Raw genomic sequence first — 22,534 nt, forward strand, 5'->3', positions numbered from 1 at the left:
AACAATTTCATCAGTGGAAGCTTTCAAGAAGAGACTGAACTGCCATCTGTCAGAAATGGTGTAGGGTCTCCTGCTTGGGCGGGGGTTGGACTACATGGCCTATAACAGTGATGGCTAACCTATGACACGCGTGTCACTCGTGACACGCCGAGGCACTTTGACTGACACGCCTGTTGGTGTGGGGAAAACCTGCACATTTAGAGGCTGCCTGTGCTCTGCTCCAATCCCTGCTTGTTGCGTGGAGGTGTGGTGTCACCGCTGCCGCAAGATCTTTGCAGCAGAGAACCAGTTTTAACCGCCATAAACGGAGGTTTGTCAGTTTCATTACCTCAGGAACGCTACAGGAGGGAAGGAGATCCATGAGGTTCACAGCCCTGTAAGGTGGCCTTCCGATCCCCACATCCTGCACCTGCAGCCCTGAGACCAGGGAGACGAGTTTCACAGCCCTGTGTGATCACCCCAGCCCAGTCCGTCATAAACCAAATTATTGATATATCTTGAAGTGACACACGACCCGAGGAAGGCTACACTTTTTCCCGATTTTCGACACACCAAGCTGAAAAGGTTAGCCATCACTGCCCTATAAGGTCCCTTCCAACTCTGTTAATCTGTATAATTTAGGATAAGAAGCACAGGGAGTTTACTTACTTACTTACTTACTTACTTACTTATTTAGAAATTTTGTATTGCCACCTACTTGCACGTGGTGACTCAAGGCAGCTTACATGAATATAAAAACCTTGTATATAAAAAATAAAACTAATAGAAGCAAATAATCAAATAATACAATAGCCCCCCCACCCTGGCAACAACATACCACACAAGCCATTTAATGGGCTCCATCCCACTTTGTGTTCCCCAGGCCTGCTGGCAGAACCAGGTCTTCAGCGCCTTCCAGAAGAGTGTTAGAGAGGAGGCCAGTCTAATCTCTGGGGGAATGGTGTTCCAGAGAGAGGGAGCCACCACGGAGAAGGCCCTTCTTCTGGGTCCCACCAGGTGTATTAGAGCGGTGTCTAAATGAATTTTAAAAAATTGAATACCTTTAAAATCAGGTTAGATACCACAGAAACAATGTAAGAGACAGGGCAGATTCCTTCAAAATACGATTTCAAAAATATTTTAAAACGAATCTTTACGGCTATCTTTTCCCCGGACAATGAAAATCAAAATGGACTCTTTCTAATCCTGGTTAGCACAAAGTAAGACACAGGCAGAATTTAAAAGATTCCTTAATATGATAGATAATTTTATTCTTTATCAAAAAACCAAATAATTGGAAATCAACTTACGCCATGAAATCACAAGTGTTTCATGTATTTGGTTAAGCATGTAACTTTATCTTCTTTTATCTTTTCCAGATGCCAGATTGCAAACTATTGCAATCTTATTATTCCGCTTCAGGGCTTTTTGTATGATGCATTAATTCACCTTCACCCTGAAACTGTGTCATTGTACCACCTTAACACTCACTTGCATCCCAAAAGTTCCCCTGCCCCAGAAACCCCACTCGCTCCCCCGCAAAAGCACAAAAGAAAACACTGGACAGATCCATCCATGCAAATTTAAGCGCCTGTTTCCCTGATAGGCGTGGCCTCTCTAGGAAATCCAACTCTGTAGATTTAATCCTTTTCATTATCTCAGTGTTTCCCAACCTGGGCAACGCTCGCTGGTGGGACCTCGCTGAGAATTCTGGGAGTTGTAGTTCACACATCAGGTTGTCTAGATTGAGAACATTACTTTTATCTTATGGGGAAATGTTATTTCAGAGACGCTTACCAACTTTTCAGCTAGCTCTCACTTCCATGCCTTTAAAGCAGCTTGATGTCAAAATCAATTTGTCAAAACCTGACCAATTTTTAGAGGTGTAAACTCTAAACTCCCAGAATTCCTCATCCAGGAATAACTGGGAGTCCACCCATCTCAAAATTACCAAGGGTCTAAAACATTGGTTTAGAATAGTTAACTGCAAGTGGTTTTATTCGATTGTAAAACTAATAGCAATAAACGAGCAACGACAACTAAAATATGGAAGTAATTTTAATTGTATGTTTGAGATAAGGGATCCAGTATCTTCATTTTATCTCAATCTAATTTGTCTCCAGGATTGATATGACAACAGAATGGACCACTTTCAAACATTTATTTCTGAAGATGGGAGAGAATATGGTAAAGTGGAAAACAAAGCAAACAATTCAGCCCCCAATGTTATGTTTCTTCCCGGCCAATCAGACCTAAGATACATTGAATAAGATGAGATTTCCTCTAAGATAAGTGTGCATAGAAGTACAGTAGCAAGGCTAGCCTATGTTTGATATACAAGTAGTCCTCAACTTACGACAGTTCATTTAGTGACTGTTCAAAGTTACAACAGCATTGAAAGAAGTGACTTCTGACCATTTCTCACAGTTACGACCTTTGAAACATTCCTATGATCATGATCATCCCCTTATGACTGTTTTTCACACTTGTGACCGTTGCAACATCCCCATGGTTACTGTCATGCCCCTTTTAGAATCTGACTCTGGGGGAGAGAAGGAAGAGCAGACAGGGAGTGGGAATGTGGTTCCGGAAGTTGTAGAGGAAACTGGGGAAGGGCACAGGCTGGCTGGGCAGTCAGAGGAAGACCCAGGCCCATCCCCTCTTCATCCTAGGGCACGCAGGGAGGAGTGGATAAGGGAGAAACGTGAATGGCGAGGTCTACAGGGGAGGAAAGGGCCCTGATCCCCTTCATGGGCTGCAGCTGGGAGGACTGTTTAAAAGGACAAACTGCACAAGGCCCAGTGCTGGAGGCAAAGTGTGAAATACTTCTAGTCTTTCATTGCTTATCTGAGTTCTGGTGTCATTCCCAGTGTGTATTTTGACATCTGTGGATGTCTTCAAGCCCTTATCCTGCCTTGTCGCATTAATTGCTTCAGTGTGGTTTGTGTTGTTTTTTTTCTATTTATAATTTATATGTATTTTGAGTTTGAACGGAATTTATTCCTTTTCGGAACTGTTCATGGGGGAGTTTTTTCTCCAGTCAATGATAATTGGACCTTGGGGGCCAAGTTGAAGGAAGTAAAGGGACTTCACCTATTTTTGTGACTTTGTTGCTTTTGTATCCCACCCTGGGTCATAACAGTTACATGATCAAAATTCAGATGGTTGGCAACTGGCTCATATTTATTTTTTTAATAAAGTTTTATTTGGGTTTTCACACATACAAAATACAAGTAAAACATTTTTTTTTAAAATAGCATGGTCCCGGGTTGAACTTCTTTATACAGACACAAAACTCAATTTCATGCTCCTTTTTGTGTTCTATTCCATATCTTATTCTATTCTACATTTTCTATATAGTTTTTCCCCTCTTTTAATTTTCTCAATTTTATTTTGATTATCTCATCTCAATTCAAATCATTATATTTATACTTTGTCTGTTCTGTTTCAATTTCATATTATCTTTTCTCATTAAACAAATTTTCTCCTGTAGTTACTAATTGGAGTATGACACCTTTATATCTTTTAATTACATCCATTCAACTCTTATTTAAACTTCAATATATACCTTAAGGTTATGACCTTCAATATAATACATAATACATAACTTCCAATCGAGTTCTGCTTGGTACATTCTTATAATACACACTATATTCTTTAAAAAAAAGATTATAAATATATGTAATTATAAACCCTCATTCCATTCCAATTCAGTTCTATCATTAATAATCATTAAAATCTTAACATCTTTAACACTTCTTTTCAATTAAATATCATACTTCCTTAAAAATACATATAATCTCCATAATTAATTTTCCCTTATTTCTCTTCACATATGTTTTATAAATCATTAAATATTCATTTTGTTACATTTATTGACAAGCATTCCACTGAATTATGATAGCTATTTTATCAAACATTTTAATCATACATTGTTTCATATTTTCTAAAATTATTTCTGTTTCTAATATAACAATACTATCTTATGTACCTTTGCAGAATCCCTTTTTCCATTAAATTTTCACCCATTATCTCTAAATAGGCCCTGTTTCTCTATATTTTGTTTCTGTCCTTTATAACTTCTTTTCCTTTCTTTCTTCCTTCTCATCTTCTCCCTCCCCTTTTTACTCCCTTGTCTCTCTACTTCTAATTCTCTCTTCTGCATTTCCCTCTTCTGTTGCTTTCTGATTTTATACTTATTTTTCACTCTATTTTGGAGTTGTTTTTCCCAATCTTAAACTTTCCATTCTCTTTCCCCCCTTTCTTTATTTTCCCCCATCTAAGATTACTTGTTCATTAAAGATGGCTTCTTCTTTATCGCAATCTTCTTGTTCTGCAGGCATTTCTTGTTTCTCATAATTCCAAATCTCCATTTCTAAAAACTGAAATACGAAGCCAAAAGAACCTCTCCCTTCTTGTGCATCTTCTTTGTATTTTTTAAGTTCCATTTTCAGTTCTTCTAAAAGTGGAGCCATTTTAAACAGTTTTAAACAACCACCCAATTGATTTTAGTCATTCAAATACAATAACCAAAAATCCAGAAATCATCAAGTAATCCAAATAGTCCCAAGTTATATCTTCTTATTTCTTTTTCCACTTTCTCTTCCTGGGGATTTTGTTGCGATATTTCAGTTAGAATATATCTTTTGGAAGTTTTGTTGAGATTTTGCTGTATGTTCTTTTTAATTCCAGGCAGTCTCCTCCCTTCCAGATCCTGCCCTTTTATTCTTTTTCTCTCCTTTCCTGTTTTCAAAAGCTTTTAATTATCCAGAAACCTTTATTATCCCTTTGACTTTTTATTTTCAGCATTAAATGCCTATTAATGTCAAAGTGGATTTTTTTCCAATTTCTTGCTTAAGTCTCTTAGCTGTCAGTATAGGAAAAGGAGAAAAAAAAACCAAATCTTTTCCCTTTTCTCTCTCCTTCGCAGCTTAAAAATCTTCTTAGGGAACAATGTTATTGGTTTTTTTTAATAGTTTCAATTCCAGGGTACCTTATTTGTTGCTTTTGCTGTTTGACCCGGTCAACCAAAACTTTTTCTTCTTATCTTCCTCCTGCACATTCTTTTCCGGTCGAGTTCTTCTTTATGGTGGCCATTTCTGACCACCGCTACAACCGCCTTCAGGAAAGGGAGTAATGGCCACCTGGGGAGGAGAGATGCGGCTCTCCTCAACCCTGCAGGCAGTCTCCGCCCTCTTCACCACCTCTACGGGGTGGCTTAGCCCCGAAACCAGCCGGCTCGGGGCGCTCCAGCGGCGAGCACAGATCGAAGCCTCGCAGAGGCGAGGTTTCGGACTGTCGCCAAAGAAGCTCAAACCGGAAGTCGGCAACTGGCTCATATTTATGACGGTTGCAATGTCCTGGGGTCATAGGATCAGCTTTTGCAAACTTCTGACAAGCAAGGTCAATCTTTGGAGAATCCCGATTCACTTAACAACCATGTTACTAACTAAACAAATGCAATATTCATTTAACAACTGTGGCAAGGAAAGAATGGGGAAAACTCACTTAACAAATGTTTCAGCAACATATATCTTGGGCTCAATTGCTGTAGTAATCTGATTTACAGTTAAATTTAGTTAACATTCAAAACAGTTAATATTGTATGATTATTCTCTGGTTATCTATCATCCCCCTGATCATATTAATTCTGAAGGTTGAAATCTACATGTCTAAAAGTGGCCAAGATTGAGAAACATTGACTTAAACAAGTAAGCTGTGCTAATACTAGTCAAAAAAAGTGCCCTTCCCTATTGAAGTATGGTCTGACTTTTAACACACCTCCATTCCTGATCTTGCAAACTCACGCATGTCCTCCATTCCACACGAGTCGCACATATTGAGTTCTCACAACCCCTCACAAGGAGATCAGAGAACTACAACAGGAATGGGCAAGGTGAGTCTATTTTAACCTTTATTTTATTTTATTTATTTCATTCATTCTTCATTTCTTAGCATCTTTCTTGAGTCCGGCAGGTTTGTCCAGAGAATTCTTCAAAGCCAGGGGAAAACTCCAGGCAGTGCACTAATTCCTAACAGATGGAACAATTCATGAGTGGAATGAGATGCTTCCAAAAGTTGTGGGTGCTCCATCACTGGAGGCATTGGATTAGATTGACAGAGTTGGAAGGGACCTTGTAGGTCATCTACTCCAACCCCCTCCAAACCACAAGTCTTAAAGTTGACAAGGGTGGAGACCCCTGGTACAAAGGGCTTGCAATAGTGGCGAATATCTGTAGCTCGGATGTAGGATGAGGGGGAATGTTTCGGAAGGAGGGAGGCTCACATTATTGCCTTTTTACACACACACACACACACACAACCTTTCGGTCCCCCACCCACCCTCCATACCCCCAGATTTCGCGCCAAAGGAAAGGATGCTTTCCCCAAATGTCATCTTATTTGGTCTTGAAGACACCAACAAATCAGTTGACATCACCAAAGTTCTTAATATCCTAAGCAACTCAAATACAACAAACATCTCTCCTGAAGATATCATTGAAGTAACCAGAGATGGCCCTGAGTCCAAATACAATGATGGCTTGGTGGCCCCAAAATTTTGTAGAGTTGTTTACAAAAATGAGTCCAGCAAACGCATATTCATTCATTAAAAAAAAACGCCATTGCAAGAACCAATCCCAACCACAAAAAACTTCGCTCAAGACCAGACTTATCCATACTGAAAAGAATCTGCTCCCGTGAATTCTGCACAGAACTCAAAAAACGTCTAGACAATGGAGAAAAGGACCTGTACATTGACTACCATGCTGACTGCATCAAAAGTAAGTCACACAACCCACAACTCCACATCCAACCCTACCTCATCCAACCCACCATCACTCAAAACTAGGCACGCATGCCCCTAACTACCTCAATTCCAACTACAACTGGCCTTAAATGCAAGCTACTCAATGCAAGAAGCCTTGTGAATAAAATACCTGAATTTCTCCTCTTACTAAATATGGCTAAATTCGACATCATATTTGTGAAACATGGCTCAATGCATCTCTCTCTGACTCCATTACCACAGTAAGAGACTATGTTGTTTACCGATCAGATCGTGAAATCTGTAGCGGAGGTGGTGCTGTTATCTTCTATAAAAAGTCCTTACATCTAAAAAGCATCCAAGTTACCCAAGAGCTTGCTCTTCCTGAGACCATCGTCTGTGAACTGTCCTTAAATATCACATTTCGATTCTTAATATGTTACAGAGCCCCCGATTATAACATCGAACATGTAAACAAGCTAAATTCACTACTAACATAGGCAACATCCTGCCCACACACTTTTATCTTTCTTGGTGACTTCAATCTACCACACATTAACTGGACCCTAAACGAATGTAAAACTGAACCCATACATGCAACCTTCTACAATGCTGTAACAAACCTGGGACTGGAACAGCTAGTAACCAACAATACTAGACTTAACAACTGCCTCGATCTCATCTTCTGCAATACTTTGAATTCAATTTACGGAATACAAATTAAAGAACCCTTTTCCAACAATGACCACAGCATGATTGACTTTTGTCTCAACATACGTCCACACAAAAATCAACACAATGATGTGATCCCCAATTATAACTTCAAAAAAGGCAACTATGATCTTATAGACAATGATCTCTCATCCCTTGATTGGCAATTTCTATTCACTGGATGCAATACTGTTGAAGACAATTACAACATATTTTTACTTGAAGTCAAAAGAGCAATCAAACTATATGTACCAATAACAACTCCAAAAACCAGAAAAAAACAGATTATCCATAACAATAAGGAAGCTTCAATCCAAAAAGAAATCACTTTGGCAGAAAAACAAATCTGGTCACGTTGCCGACTTCAAAAGCCGATACAAAAATCTATGCCACCAGATAAAGACTGAATGCACCAATTATCACATTAAACAAGAGGAAAACCTTCTACACACCAATTCCACCTGCGCTTTCTACAATTTTGTAAACAACAAACTAAAAGACTCAAGGTCCATCCCACCCCTGAAAGGACCTAATGGTAAAGACCGCAACGATGACACTATTAAAGCCAACCTCTTTAACACATTTTTTGGCTCAGTATTTGTAAACAGCAATGGATCATGCCCAGTATTTCCTAGTCAAACCACAGACAACTACAATGATCGATTTTACAGTAGGCAATGTTGAAAAAGCACTACACAATCTAAAACCATCTCTATCTATTGGACAGGACAGAATATGTGCCTACTTCTTAAAAAAGCTACCCACTGCCATAAGCGAACCTCTAAGCATAATCTTTGAAAAATCTTTCAGGACCAGCTCCTTGACAAAACTATGGTCACAAGCCACAGTCATCCCCATCTTCAAAAAGGGAGACCCCAGCCTAGTTGAAAATTACAAACCAATCTCTTTATGCTGCGTCACCTGTAAAGTCATGGAATCAATTATTAACCAATCCATTATCCTCCACTTAGAGACAAACAACCTACTCTCTAATAAAGAATTTGGTTTCAGAAAAAAACTGTCCTGCAATCTGCAACTCTTACACAGCAAAAACATATGGACTACACAACTCGATCAGGGCAAAGCAATAGACACAATCTACATAGACTTCTGTAAAGCCTTTGATTCAGTGGTACACGACAAACTACTCCTAAAACTAAAATCTTATGGTATCTCGGGACACCTGCATAACTGGATAGAAGCATTCCTGTCAAACAGACAACAAATGGTCAAAATTGGGAGCTTCCTATCAAATTCTGTACCTGTCAACAGTTGTGTCCTCCAAGGCAGTGTTCTAGAACCAACTCTCTTCATACTCTTCATAAATGACCTCTGTGATCATATCAAGAGCAACTGCGTTCTCTTCGCTGATGATGTAAAGCTATTCAACACCACAGACAATACTGCTACCCTTCAAAAAGACCTTGACTATGTATCAGAATGGTCAAACAAATGGCAACTTCAAATCTCAACAAATAAATGCTCTGTCTTACATATTGGCAAAAAAAAAATCAGAAAATACAATACAGGCTGAACAGTCAAGACCTTGTTGATGATCCAAACTCTGTCAAGGATCTTGGAGTACTCATCTCTAACGATCTAAGTGCTAAAGCCCACTGTAACAACATAGCCAAAAAGGCATTAAGAGTTGTTAACCTAACCTTACATAGCTTTTTCTCTGGTAATATTACACTAATAACTAGAGCATACAAAACATTTGCTAGACCAATACTCGAATACAGCTCATCAGTCTGGAACCCACATTATGTATCTGATATTAGCACAGTTGAGAAAGTCCAGAAATATTTCACAAGAAGAGTTCTCCACTCCTCTACTAGTTGCAGAATACCTTATGCCACCAGACTCGAAATTCTAGACCAAGAAAACCTAGAACTACGCCACTTTCGGTCCGATCTAAATTTAGTATATAAAATCATACATTGCAATGTCCTACCTGTCAATGAATACTTCAGCTTCAACCATAACAACACAAGAGCAAACAATAGATACAAACTCAAGGTTAATCGCACCAAACTTGATTGCAGGAAATGCGACTTCAGCAACAGAGTGGTCAATGTCTGGAATACTCTACCTGACTCTGTGGTTTCTTCCCCAAACCCCAAAAACTTTAACTTTAGGCTGTCTACTATTGACCTCACCCCTTTCCTAAGAGGTCTGTAGGGGCTGTGCATAAGCGCACCAACGTGCCTACTGTCCCTGTCCTGTTGTTTATTTTATTTTTCTTATATGTATCTAATGAAAGGAAAAAGAACCCTTGTCCTTTTGTGTAGGCAAAGTTCTTTCCTTTTGTGGATTCAAATTTCCCGGCTGGGAGAAATGAAAAATGATTTAGTCAGCTGCGTTGAAAGTCAGAATCAGTTTATTAATAGGAAGGCAGGTAAAAAAATCTCACAGCGTTCCTAGGATTAATCTAATCTTGTGAATAGAGAATCCCTTTTTTATACCCTTCAGATCCTTTGATTTTGTGAGTGTGAAACTTTGAAGTCTTTGATTGGGGTTTGTGTGTGTGTGTGTGTGTGTGTGTTTGTGTGTTTGTGTGTGTGTGTGTGATGAGTTCCTGTCTCTTCCTGGGATCTCGGTAATTGTTTTATAGTAGCTGTTTGTTGCATTAGGTTGCAATATCCCGAGTTTCCTGTTACGCCTCTTGATTTGCTTTTCACAAGTTTTATAGCTTGCCACCCATTTGATTTCTATGGGAAAGGATCTTAGCTAGTTTGTAGGGGGGTTTTTTCTCTGTATCTCATGCCTGTCATTTTCTCCTTCCTTTGTTGTGAAAAGTAAGCTGGCTCCAGCTATTTTAATAGCCCTACTTGACAAAGGGTGGGGTGGGAGGGGCTGATGGAGCTGACCCTACTTGTGTTTTCACCTCTTCCTTTCTTCTAAACTTTTCCTAGAAGACAGGGGAATCACAACTTCCAACATATCCATGTATTCATAACTATGTGTTTACTTATACCTATTATCTTGTAAGCCATTGACAAACCAAACCAAACCAAAACCAAACCAAACCAAACCAAACCCAAACCCAAACCAAACCCAAACCCAAACCCAAACCAAACCCAACCAAACCCAAACCCAAACCAAACCAAACAAATAAAAGATCTGCCGCGCATCTCCCCCGGCGCCGCAATGGTTAAACGGGCCAGCGAGCTCGGTCGCTTAGAGAGACAGGAAACGTGGAGCAAAAGGGGGGCGGGGGACGGTGATCGCCTCCCCCCCCAGCATCCCTGCACTTTCCTGCCCCACCGTGCCGGGGTGGGTCCGGCCACCGGCCGTGGGAAGAAAGGGGAAAAAAAGGCAGAGGCTCGCCGAGCTCCGGTGCGTCGGGAGCGAGGGAGGCGCTTTCCGAGAGCGCAAAGCGCAAGCGACGAGGGCCGTGTGGGCGGGGGGACACTATTGCGCGTGGAGATGGGGTGGGGGGCGATCGCTTGCAAGCGGGGGAGGGTGGCTTTCTCCCCTTCCGAGCCCACGCAGCCCCCCCCCCCCTCCCCCCACCGCAACTTGGAGGGGGAAAAACGCTTTGGCTTTCTTTTTCTAAAGCTGCCCCATCCTGTTGCAAAGGTCGATGCTGACCCTGCCCTTCCCCCCCCCCAAAAAAAGAGGGCTTTGCTTTTGGTCACGGATTGGGCGGGAAGGCGTGAAGCCGAAGGAACCCTTGGTTGAGGAGGGTGGGGTCTGAAAGCTCTTTCGTGAGGTGCTAATGTCCCCCAGATAATGCTGTAGTGATAAGATTTTTTCAGCCATCCTTTGTTGACTTAGATTCAGTTTGTTTCCGATCAGAATAGAGCTGGAAGGGACCTTGGAGGTCTTCTAGTCCAGCCCATTGCTCAAGCAGGAGTAGTTCCCCCCCCCTCTAGTCTAGAGAAAAGAAGGACTTGGGTGGGGGGAGGTGGACACATGATAAAAGTATTCCAGTATTTGAGAGGCTGCCACAGAGAGGAGGGGGTCAGTTTAATTTTCCAAAGCACCAGAAGGCAGGGCAAGAAACCCTGGAGGGAAACCAAGCAACCTGGAATTAAGGAGAAACTTCCTAAGAGAAATGTCTATGGAGATTTATCAGTCACCCAGGTTGTCCCAAAGGGGCTTTTTTTTTTTTTTCCCCCAAGAGGCAGATGGACTTTCTGGGTTTTTCTTTTGAAGACTTTCGCTTCTCATCCAAGAAACTTCTTCATCCTAACAGAAGCTTCCTAACACTGTCAGCTTTGGAAGCCATGTTGTGACAGTAGACGCAGCTTCCACACAGCCACATTCTTGAGCCTGGGAAAATGGGAGGGGGGAAGTTCTTGGAGTGGTTGCGGTTAGACATAATAGCATTCTTCTGCTAAGTCAAGGTCAGGTTATTTTGCACCTGGGTGAGGGCATGTCTCCAGTTGGGAGGGATGGTGATTGGGGCATGTGATGCGATGATGGGTGCAGGGGGGTGGATTTGTAATTTTTTTACTTATTGACTTTCAGATTCGGGATTCCCCAGATGTGCCAGTTTTCTATCCAAATAAAACAAACATCTTTTGAGAAGATGTTTGTCTCTGAGTTATTGTTTGGAGTGGAACACTGACAGGACCAGCTTGCCATAAGAAGTTGTAGGTGCTAGTATGATTCAATTGCTTATTGTACCCTATGACTGTCATTAAGTGTTGTACCTTACGATTCTTGATGAATGTATCTTTTCTTTTATGTACACTGAGAGCATTTGCACCTAGACAAATTCTTTGTGTGTCCAATCACACCTGGCCAATAAAAAATTGTATTCATCCCTGGAGGTTTTGAAGAAAAGACTGGACAGCCACTTGTCTGAAATGGTATAGGATCCTCCTTGAACAGGGGCTGGACTAGAAGACCTCCAAGGTTCCTCCCAGCTCTGTTCTGATTCATTTCAGGCAAGTGGCTCTCTTCTTCAAAAACCTCCAGTGATGAAGCAGCCACAACTTCTGAAGGCAAAGCTATTCCACTGGTTAATTGTCCTCACTGTTAGGAAGTTTCTCCTTGATTCCAGGTTGCTTCTGATTTACATCCCATCTTTCATGTAGAAGCTTCAAGCCATTAATGTCCCTTGTACCCTCCTTCTTATTTTCCCCCACAACAACACTGTGAGGTAGGTTAGATTGGGAGAGAGGGGTTGGCTCAGAGTGCCCCCCCCCCAGCAGCTTCTGTGGTGGATGGGTGGAACTAGGGCCTGAATCCCTCACATCCCGGACATAAACTGTTTCAACTCCTTCCCTCAAAACGATGCTATAGAGCAGGGGTCCCCAACCGCCGGTCCGCGGACCGGTACCGTCCGTGGAACAAGTCCTACCGGGCCGCTGGCTTGCTGGCGCCGCCATCTTTTGATGAAAAGTGCTTCGTGAGCTTTGGTGAAAGCTCACCGAAGTTTTCATCAAAAAGAGCTTTTTCGGTAGATCTTGAGAAGGCTCGTGAGCTTTCACCGGAAAAGCTCACCGAAGCACTTTTCATCAAAAAGATGGCGGCGCCCAGCTAATGCCGGTACCGGGCCGCGCCATAAAAAGGTTGGGGATACCGGGCCGTGGCGTAAAAAAGGTTGGGGATCACTGCTATAGAGCACTGCACACCAGAACAACCAGACACAAGGACAGTTTTTTTCCCCCACGAATGCCATCACTCTGCTAAACAAATAATTCCCTCAACACTGTCCAACTATTTACAAAGTCTGCACTACTATTACTGTTAATCTTCTCATCACTCCTTATCACCCATCCCCTCCCACTTGTGACTGTATGACTGTAACCTTGTCGCTTGTATCCTTACAATTTATATGCACTGTCTCCTAGTATGATTTGATTGCTTAATTTGTACCCTATGACTATTATTAGGTATTGTGCCGGATGATTCTTGACTCTTGATGAATGTATCTTTTCTTTTATGTACACTGAGAGTATTTGCACCAAGACAAATTCCTTGTGTGTCCAATCACACTTGGCCAATAAAAGAATTCTGTTCTATTCTAATTCTAATCTCCCTACATCAATTCAGCACTTACATACTAGTGATGGAGAGAAAGGGAGGGAGGGGCATATTGTGTATACAGGTAGCTCTTGACTTACAACCATTCATTTAGTGACTGTTTTAAAGTTACAACGGTACTTTAAAAAGTGACTTTTGACCGTTTTGCACACTTACGACCGTTGCCGACACAAGATCAAAATTCAGTTGCTGGGCAATTGGCTCATATTTATGATGGTTGCAGTGTCCCAGGGTCGCGTTGATCCGCTTTTGCGACTTCTGACAAGCAAAGTTAACGAGGAAACCAGCTTCATTTAACATCCGTGTTACTAACCTAACAATTGAAGTGATTCACTCTACATTATAAAATGGGGCAAAACTCACTTTAACAACTGTCCTGCTTAGCCACGGAAATGTTGAGCTCATAATTGTGGTCGGAAGTCGAGGACCACCTGTATGTACAGTATGCCTTATATGTGTTTTATTTTGAACTGATGAAGGTTGGATTTTTTTTTTCCCAGCAGGCCGGGGTAGAAATGGAGAATCGGGGACCAGTACGAAAAGTTCCAAGAGGACGGAAAAATTCTCATCCCGTTCAGCTCGGAGCCATCCAAGACTTCTCGGTTGGACTAGATTCCCGGTTTATTAAGCAGGAGCCAGAAGAAAATCCCCAGCAGCCTTGGGATGTTCAGTGGCAGGATTTCCTGAAGGAAATGCAACCCTCTTGTTCTGGGCAGAAACGCACTCGGCTACCCAATCCTGCCCGGTCCGGGGACAATTCCCAATCCTCGTTTAAAGAAACGGCTGATTTGAGTCAGAGGCCAGGAAGAAGGAGCCTAACCCGGCTTCTGCCAGGCCCCATCCAAGATTGCCAAGGCTTAATTTCCTCAGTGAGAGTGAAGGAAGAAATTTTGGAGGTGGAAGAAACCCCTGCCTCCGAAACGGAGCGACAACAGTTCAGGCAGTTCTGCTACCTGGAAGCCGAAGGGCCCAAGGAGAGTTTCTCCCAGCTGCAGGAACTCTGCTGGCAGTGGTTGGAGCCCGAGAGACGCACCAAGAAGCAGATTCTGGACCTGATAGTCCTGGAGCAGTTCCTGGCCATTTTGCCCCCAGAGATGCAGGGCTGGATCAAGGAGGGCAAGCCAGGGAGCTGTGCCCAGACGGTGGCCCTGGCAGAGGATTACTTTCTGAGGGTGCAAGAGGTCGATAGACTGCAAGAGAAGGTAAGCACAGCCCTCTTCCTCACCTGAAGGCAGTTGGAGATAAAACCAACAGCAGTGTAAACTCTGCGATCTGCGGTGAATGTTGCTAGATCTGTTTACTGAACCATTCGTTGTGGTGGCGCAATGGTTAGAGTGCAGTACTGCAGGCTACTTCTGCTGACTGCCGGCTGCCTGCAATTTGGCAGATCGAATCCCACCAGGCTCAAGGTTGACTCGGCCTTCCATCCTTCTGAGGTGGGTAAAACGAGGACCAAGATTATTGGGTGCAATATGCTGACTCTGTAAACTGCTTAGAGAGGGCTGTAAAGCACCGTGAAGCAGTATATAAGTCCTAGTGCTATTGCTATTGCTGGTCCTTGCTTTTCCTGCCTAAAAGGAAATTGGCCTTAAATTATCTGGGGTTCAGTTCAAATGTTACCCGTGAAGAAGAATATTTGTAGCTCGGGGTTGAAATGAGGGGGTCCTTGGGAGTTCTCTGAGCTTGCTTATTATGTTGCAGATGTTTTATTACCCAAACTAGATAATTTCACCTCTGACAGGGCAAGACGCCAGAATATAAACTGAGTGTCAGCCCTGGGTTGTGCAGGGCTGCCATTCTGGTGTGTGTGTGTGTGTGTGTGTGTAAATCATGTCTTAACTAGAGGTAAAGTCAGCCAGCCATGATCAAAACAAACTGTAGCTCAGAGGAGCCTGGGAAAATTATGCTTCCATTGAAACTTTGTTCCTGTTTCAGGTTTCCTGTGCGGGGGAAGAAGTCACTGTTCTTAATTCTTCTAAATCAGAGCAGGTTCCATCTGAAGCAGTGAACCATCTCTCTGCAGAGGCAGAAGAAGAGAGTGATGAAGAGGCCAGTTATATAGGTAAGAGATAAGGTCTTGTCCTTCTGTTTTTCTTCTTTCCAACCCCAAAGAACATTTGAAAGAAATGACAGGTAGCCCTTGACTTAAAAACATTGGTTTAGTTTCCATTCCAAGTTACAACAGCACTGAAAAAAGTGACTTATGGCCATTTTTCACACTTACAACCTGTTCTAACCGAGGCCTCCTGAGACCATAATTAAGCACCTGCTTAGTTAAAACAACTCGTTTTATTTCAACGCTGGGAATTATGTTCATCCCCAGCCCGTAATGAGTCCCAAATAGTCCCTCGAGATAAGCACCCACCTTTATATCCTTTGAATTGCTGCCAACAACTAAAGTGCCAAATTAGCTGTAAAATAAACCAACCGAAGTATCAAGTCCACACAGAGCTTCAAAGTTTAATCCGAACAGAGCGAACGACTTTCAAAGGTTTCTCTACCTTTGCACTTCCTTTATACCTTAGGGGAGGGGCAATCACCTCCCAGCCTTACTTCCGAGTCGCCCCTTTTGTCTTAGCTGCTCTTGCCTTCCAGCAGCTCTGCGCACACGCGCCCTGGGAACAGGCTCCCCTTGTTCCTCTGCCTCGCTGCTGCCAGACTCCGAAGGCTCCGGAGTCAGCAACCCACTCCCAGATGGTCCTGGCCCCATCTCTGCATTGGATGCAGGACCCTCGTCTGAGTCCTCCCCAGACTCCTGGACTGGTCCCCGTTCTTCCCCATTGTCCAATTCAGCTGCCATCTGCACAGGTTGCTGGTGAACCACAACACAACCATTGCAGCATCCCCCAGATTCACATGATCAAAATTCGGACGCTTGGCAACTGACTCATATTTATGACAGTTGCAATATCTCGGTGTGTGTGTGTTTGTGTGTGTCATGTGATCCCCTTTTGTGACCTGACAAATAAAACTCAACGTGGAAGCCAGATTCACTTAACAACCGTATTACTAACTTAACTGCAGTGATTTTTCTCTTGGGCCACTATTCCTAGTTACGTTTAATTTATAATTATTGCAAGTTCAGTACAATTGAACGGGTTCAGAAGTATTTCACGAGAAAAGTCTTGCACTCTTCTCTGTACACAATATAATTCCCTATGCTACTGGGTTTGAAATTCTCGGTTTGGATAACTTAGAACTGCGGCACTTGCAGCCAGACTTAGATATTGCATACAAAATTATACATAGTAATGTTTTACCTGTAAATGGCTTTTTTTTGTTTTAATCGCAGTAATATGCGTGCTAACAACCACTTTAAACACAGTGTAAATTGTTCGAAACTTGACTGTAAAAAAATACGATTTCCGTAATAGAGTTGTCAAAGTCTGTTCAGTTGTTTCAGCTACAAATTTTCACAGTTTCAGTCACGAATTGACTTCCGTGCACCTTACATCATACTTAAGTGGTTAGTAGAGGGGGCGTCCATAAGTGCACTAACGTGCCTATCGTCCCTGTCCTTGTATTTTTATTCTTTTATTCTTGTTCTCATTTTTGTTTGACAAATTCTAATAAATAAGTTTAGTAGGGCTATGTTTGGTAAACAAGAGCTTTTAGCATTTATGCTTTGTATAATGCCTTGCCTTAGAAGGGCTGGTTACTGCCAGTCATCAGGCTAAACCAGTGGTCAGCAACTAGAAACCCATAAGCCACATGCAGCCCATTTGCAAACCTTTCCACTGCTAAATTGGAAGCGGGGAAACAACTAACTTTCAGCAGTTCAGCTTTTGCAGTTGTTTGAAACCACGAACGGTGAATCAAGATTGATCTGAGAGGCGCAACGTTTATTTTTCCAACATTGAATTTCCCCAAAGTGTGCAGTTGGAATTGAGGCTGGGGTTTCTTACTCAACACCCTTCACATCACCCCACTCTTTAAAAAAAAAAAATAATGAGCAAAAAATAATCCCCATGTCATCCTATAACGCCAGCGGCAGCCCTCTGGCTAGTAGTCGGTCTGGTTTCTAACTCAAATATAGTTTTATTTATCTATTTTTAATTAATCAAATTTATGCAGCTGCCCATCTCCCTGATAGGGGACTCTGGGCCGTGAACAAGAGTAAATAAAACAGCCAATATAAAACCGATTAAAAAAAATCTAAAAATCAGAACAATAAATAGCATAAAATGGCTCCCTTGGACAGATCTCTGATCCCCTGGGAGCCCCGGCCTGGCAGCATAACCAGGTCTTGAGGGCCTTGCAAATGAACAAAAGGGGGGCCAATCCAATTTTAGGGGAAAGGATGTTCCATATGGTAGGTGCTTCAGCAGCGAAGGCGCCTCTCCTGGGACCCACCAAATGTAGGACCTGGCCGACAGTACCTGCAGCATGGCTTCTCCGCATGATCGGGCTGATGTAACTGGCCCTCAGATAATATCTCCCTTAGAGAGTTGGATGTGTTTGGTCCTTAGGGATGCTATGTTTCTAGCTAAATATGAAACTGTATTTATTCTGTTAACTATAGAATAAGCAGCCTGATGTCAGGCCCCAAGAACCAAGAATAACCCACGGAGTTACTTCTGTGTAGTTTCTCTATTGTTTTTCACCGACAGACAGAATCTTGCCAGACTATCGGCATAACTATAGATATAATCCGTGAACTGCTAGAGAGGGACTGTTTTAGTCCTCTTCCTGCCTACCAGACATTCCAAGGTCTCTGGGCAACAACTCCTCCTGGAAACAAGGAGAAACTTTCTGACAGTGAGAACAATCAACCAATGGAACAGAAGTTGCCCTCGGAAGTTGTGGGAGCGCCATCAGTTGGGACTTTCAAGAAGAGATTGGACTGCCATTTGTCAGAAATGGTGTAGGGTCTCCCGCTTGGGCGGGGGGTTGGACTAGATGACTTACAAGGTCCCTTCCAAGGTCCCTCTGACTATCCGTAATCTATCCTCCCTCCTGAGACACCAGACAACATTCCACCACATCAGATTATGTCAGCCCCACTAGATAGACCAGACCAGGAAATCAACATCACAGCAAGCCTAAGACTAAATGTATTGAGATGGGCTATAGTAACAGAATGCTGCAGGTCTGATTATGCTGTACATAATCCCCACTCTTACATACCTGTGAATTAGGGAGGTGTCTAAGCAGCTTTTGAACGTTACCTGGACTTTAGGTAACTGCTGTTGCATTTCTTCATCAGGGTCATTTTCTTTACACTCCCCTAGTCACGATTCTCCTATTTGTACCTCCAGGCAATGACCAAGGTTACGAAAACGAGGAGGAGACCTTCCCCTTTGAAAGGCACCCACAAGTAGGCATCAGTGGACTGTCCTTGGCAAGACTCCATGGGAAATTATATCAAGTCTGTGGACTGGAAAAGATGGCAGGAAGTGAGCCCCATCAAGAAATCCACCAGGAAAACCAATCGGGGATCCCAGCTTTTTTTCATGAGGAAAGCTTACGAGAAAACACCTTCCCGCCGGGACGCCAGAAGGAAAAGAGGACGAATACAGGTCCCGCCAGTTGGGGGACAGTTCTGAACCGTGGTTTCGCGTTCCCTCCGAACCGGAAAATGCAGAAACTCTACACGTGCACCTACTGTGGGAAGGTCTCGAATAACAGCGCGCATATGATCATCCACGAGAGGACTCACACCGGCGAGAAGCCGTATAAGTGCACGGAGTGTGGGAAGTGCTTCAGCACAAACTGCAACCTGATGAAACACACCCGGGTGCACACGGGGGAGAAGCCCTACCAGTGTCCCGAGTGTGGCAGGAGCTTCAGCGACAAGGCCTCGCTCATCGTCCACGAGAGGACCCACACGGGAGAAAAGCCGTACGAGTGTCCGGAGTGCGGGAAAAGCTTCACCTCAAGCTCCAACCTCATCACCCACAAGCGGGTGCACACCGGGGAGAAGCCCTACAAGTGTTCCGAGTGCGGGCAGAGTTTCGTTCACCGGCCACAACTGGTTATCCACATCCGGACGCACACCGGAGAAAAGCCGTACGAGTGTCCGGAGTGCGGGAAAAGCTTCAACCAGAAAGCCGATCTCATCATCCACCGGCGCATCCACACCGGGGAGAAGCCGTACGAGTGTCCCGAGTGCGGGAAAAGCTTCATCTCGAGCTCTTACCTTCGTAAGCATGAGCGGCTGCACACGGAGAAGAAAGCGCCCTCGGGCGAAGAAAGCCACCGGTGCGGCTATTGCAGGAAGAGTTTCATCAGCCGATCCAAGCTCCTCATCCACGAGAGGACCCACACGGGAGAGAAGCCCTTCGAGTGCGCCGACTGCGGGAAGAGCTTCAGCACCAGCTCCAACTTGGTTAACCACAAGAGGGTCCACACGGGCGAGAAGCCGTACCTGTGTTCCGACTGCGGGCAGAAATTCAGCACGAACTCAAACCTAGTCAATCACCAGCGGGTTCACACGGGAGAAAAGCCGTACAAATGCGCTGACTGCGGTCAGAATTTCGGTCATAAAGCTTCTCTCCGGAGGCACAAGAGAATCCACTCCAGGGAAGCATCCAGATGTCTGCTTGGAACGGGGGCCAAATGTTAAAACCAAACTTATAGCCACGTGGAAAGTTGCCTTATGTTACGGTAGACTCCTGGCCCATTGAGTCAGCATCACTGGGAAGAAACCATTCATGGACAGGTGTCATTCGCTGCCTTACTTGGAGAGATCAAACATAGGACCTGATACATGCCCAGCCTGTCCTATGCCTCTGATCTGGGATCCATCAGCTGCATTTCCAGATGTTATTGGAAAATTCCCCAAAAGGATGAGAAGGCAGTAGCCACAAAGGCACGCAGTCTCTGAGCTGCACTTCTTCTGCACACGCTTACTTGAAGAGAAATTAAGTGGGGCTCTACCAAGTCCCCAATTTAGTTGCAGGAGTCCCAGAAATCACCCAGGGCTCCGTTAAATCCAGCAAAAGACTTTGGTGTCTTTTTCTAACATCTGTGTTCTACTCGAATGGTCCACCAAGACGGGGTCGCCAACCTTTTGGACCTCAGGGACACCAAACTCATAATTTTAAATCCCGCAGACTAGAGACCCTGGGAAAATCCCCCAAAAAGTCTGCAGGAAAATTCCCCATCCCGTTTTCCTACCGATCGATCATTCTTTATTTGGGATCGCAGGATACTGCAGCTCTGTTCTTGGGGGAGAGAGAGACTTTTGGCTTCATGCAAGGAAAGCAGCAGATGCAGCAGAAATCTTTCTTTCTCTTCCCCAAACTTCCCCAGAATGGCTCAGCCTCTTGGAGCAGGATGCCTTGCAGGGAATCAAAGACTCATTTCTAGTGGAGTTTGGGGGAGAGAAAGAAAGACTTTTGCTGCTTTCCTTGCGTGAGCCAAAAGCAGAAGAAGAAAGAAGCAGAAAGAAGCAGCCTGGTGGCCAGGCAAGATACGTGGGGCGAGTGGACAAGTTCTCCCCCTCCACCCTTTCCCCCCCCCCTCCCCTCACTACCTCGTGTTGTTCGCAATGCAAGCGACACAAGCCTTGTGTTCCCACAGGCCGTGTGGGCAGCACAGCCTTGTGTTCCTGTGCAGCCTGGATTAATTGCTTTGGGGGGGGGTGCTTTGAGGGTGACATTTCTCTGCGGACCACCAAAATTTTCTCACGGACCTCCAGTGGTCCCCGGCCCATTGGTTGGCGACCACTGCACCAAGAAGTTTGGGTCGCTCCTGGTCTATTACACTGAATAGGGACGAATTAGAATTTATTATACAATGGAGTTGGGAATCTAGATTCCTTCAGGGGTTGGAATTGAGGGGGAGCTTGGGTTAGCTTCTTAGGAAGTTTAGAAACAATTGAGAAATATTCCTTGATAAGGAAGCACCATTCGCAATGTGTTAGCAATACTATTGTGGTGGAATGAAGTCTGGAGTCCCAAGAGGGAGGGGCTATTCCCAGATGGCAAAAGGGCAGCGGAGCTTGGAACGTCTGGTAGGCGGGAAGAGGGCTAAGATGGCCCCTCCCCAGCAATTCGCAGAGTACAGATAGTGTCAGGTTTCCAAGTGATGAAATCCATTTAAAAAGAAAAGAGCAAAGTCCATCTTCCACAAAACAATTTCTTTTATTTAGGAAATCATCAAATGGGCAAACTCTGTTGTAATTCCGGATCTGACACGACCCGGAAGTACACCACATAATATGGGAAGTTAGAAACAGCCCCCCAAAGTCACATTCTCCAATAGGAGTAAATCAACGTTTCCTGGTGTCATCAATCTTCACCTCCAGGTCTCACAGACATGATATTCTTCCGATTAAAATCGGAATTCCAGTTTTTGGGGGAATCGCCCCCCCTCACCCTTTCCCCCCCTTCTTCTCCTCCTTCCCCTCCCCTCGGAAGCCCCTGAGTCAGGAGTTGCTACCACCGGCACGGCTCCGTGCGGCTCCAGTTCCGCGTTGCCTCGGGAAGGGAAGGCAAAAGGAAGAGCCGCGGCGGCGCTTTGCAACAGCAGCAGCGGCACCGGAGCAGACCAGCCGTCTCTCCATCTGACAGCCTCGGCCGAATCTCTGCCTCCCAGCCCGCTTGGTCCTCCGCCCGCAGGCTTCCCGGCCCCTTGCCAAGCGGGTTTTCCGCCCCAGCCGGCAGGGCCTCGCTGCCTTCCTCGCCTGGCCGGCCGGGCTCCTTGAGCAACCCGGCTGCCTCGTGCCGAGAAGCGCTGCCAGGTGGGGGCCACGCGGCGCAGGGCAACACGCCACCGCCCGGCCCTGGCGAGGAAAGCAGCAGGCGCTCCCGGGCGGCGGCCTCAGCCCCGCCACCAGGGAAGCGGCTGCCCAGCTCCGGAGCTGATCCACACCTGACCGGCTGGAAAGGAAGGTGTAGCGTTGGTGTTGTGTGTGCGATTTCTTGCGCGCGGCCGGCCCAAATTTTTTTTCCAGAGGGGAATATCATGCCTGGTCTCAGCAGGGTCAGCTTTTGTTCCCACGGGAAGGAGAACCACCTAGCCTAAACAACTCTCTCCTTAGGAAAGTGGCAAGCCCGAAACCCTTCCCCCCATAACCAACAAAGAGAAAGAAAGAAAAGGAATATATAATAAGCTTCACGCGAAGGACGTCAA

General features: G+C 44.4%; 1 protein-coding gene across 4 annotated transcripts; it reads left to right on the forward strand.

Annotated features, from left to right (window-relative positions):
* Nucleotides 1–10,655: 10,655 nt before the first annotated feature.
* LOC113430280 (uncharacterized) lies at nucleotides 10,656–20,522 on the forward strand. 4 transcript variants are annotated; one of them, XM_087952982.1, is made up of 6 exons: nucleotides 10,907–11,038; nucleotides 11,078–11,145; nucleotides 11,933–12,057; nucleotides 13,957–14,658; nucleotides 15,392–15,518; nucleotides 18,715–20,522. In XM_087952982.1, the coding sequence occupies exons 4-6, from the start codon at nucleotides 13,972–13,974 to the stop codon at nucleotides 20,019–20,021; spliced, it is 2,121 nt and encodes a 706-aa protein (XP_087809108.1). In that variant the 5' UTR covers nucleotides 10,907–11,038; nucleotides 11,078–11,145; nucleotides 11,933–12,057; nucleotides 13,957–13,971; the 3' UTR covers nucleotides 20,022–20,522. The 4 variants fall into 4 exon arrangements, with proteins under 4 accessions (XP_087809107.1, XP_087809110.1, XP_087809108.1 ...); XM_087952981.1 differs by lacking the exons at nucleotides 10,907–11,038; nucleotides 11,078–11,145 and adding an exon at nucleotides 10,656–10,795; XM_087952983.1 differs by having other exon boundaries at nucleotides 11,078–12,057; nucleotides 13,960–14,658.
* Nucleotides 20,523–22,534: the final 2,012 nt, after the last annotated feature.

This window comes from Notechis scutatus, chromosome 2 (genome assembly GCF_049901735.1).
Source record: "Notechis scutatus isolate UNSWTSFEM ecotype Mainland chromosome 2, rNotScu1.2, whole genome shotgun sequence".
Taxonomy (NCBI): domain Eukaryota; kingdom Metazoa; phylum Chordata; class Lepidosauria; order Squamata; family Elapidae; genus Notechis; species Notechis scutatus.

Coding starts and splice junctions, on each gene's coding strand:
- LOC113430280 (XM_087952981.1), top strand. CDS start 13,972: ATGGAGAATCGGGGACCAGTACGAAAAGTTCCAAGAGGACGGAAAAAT. Junction 14,659..15,391: donor TCGATAGACTGCAAGAGAAG/GTAAGCACAGCC, acceptor TTCCTGTTTCAG/GTTTCCTGTGCGGGGGAAGA. Junction 15,519..18,714: donor TGAAGAGGCCAGTTATATAG/GTAAGAGATAAG, acceptor TTGTACCTCCAG/GCAATGACCAAGGTTACGAA.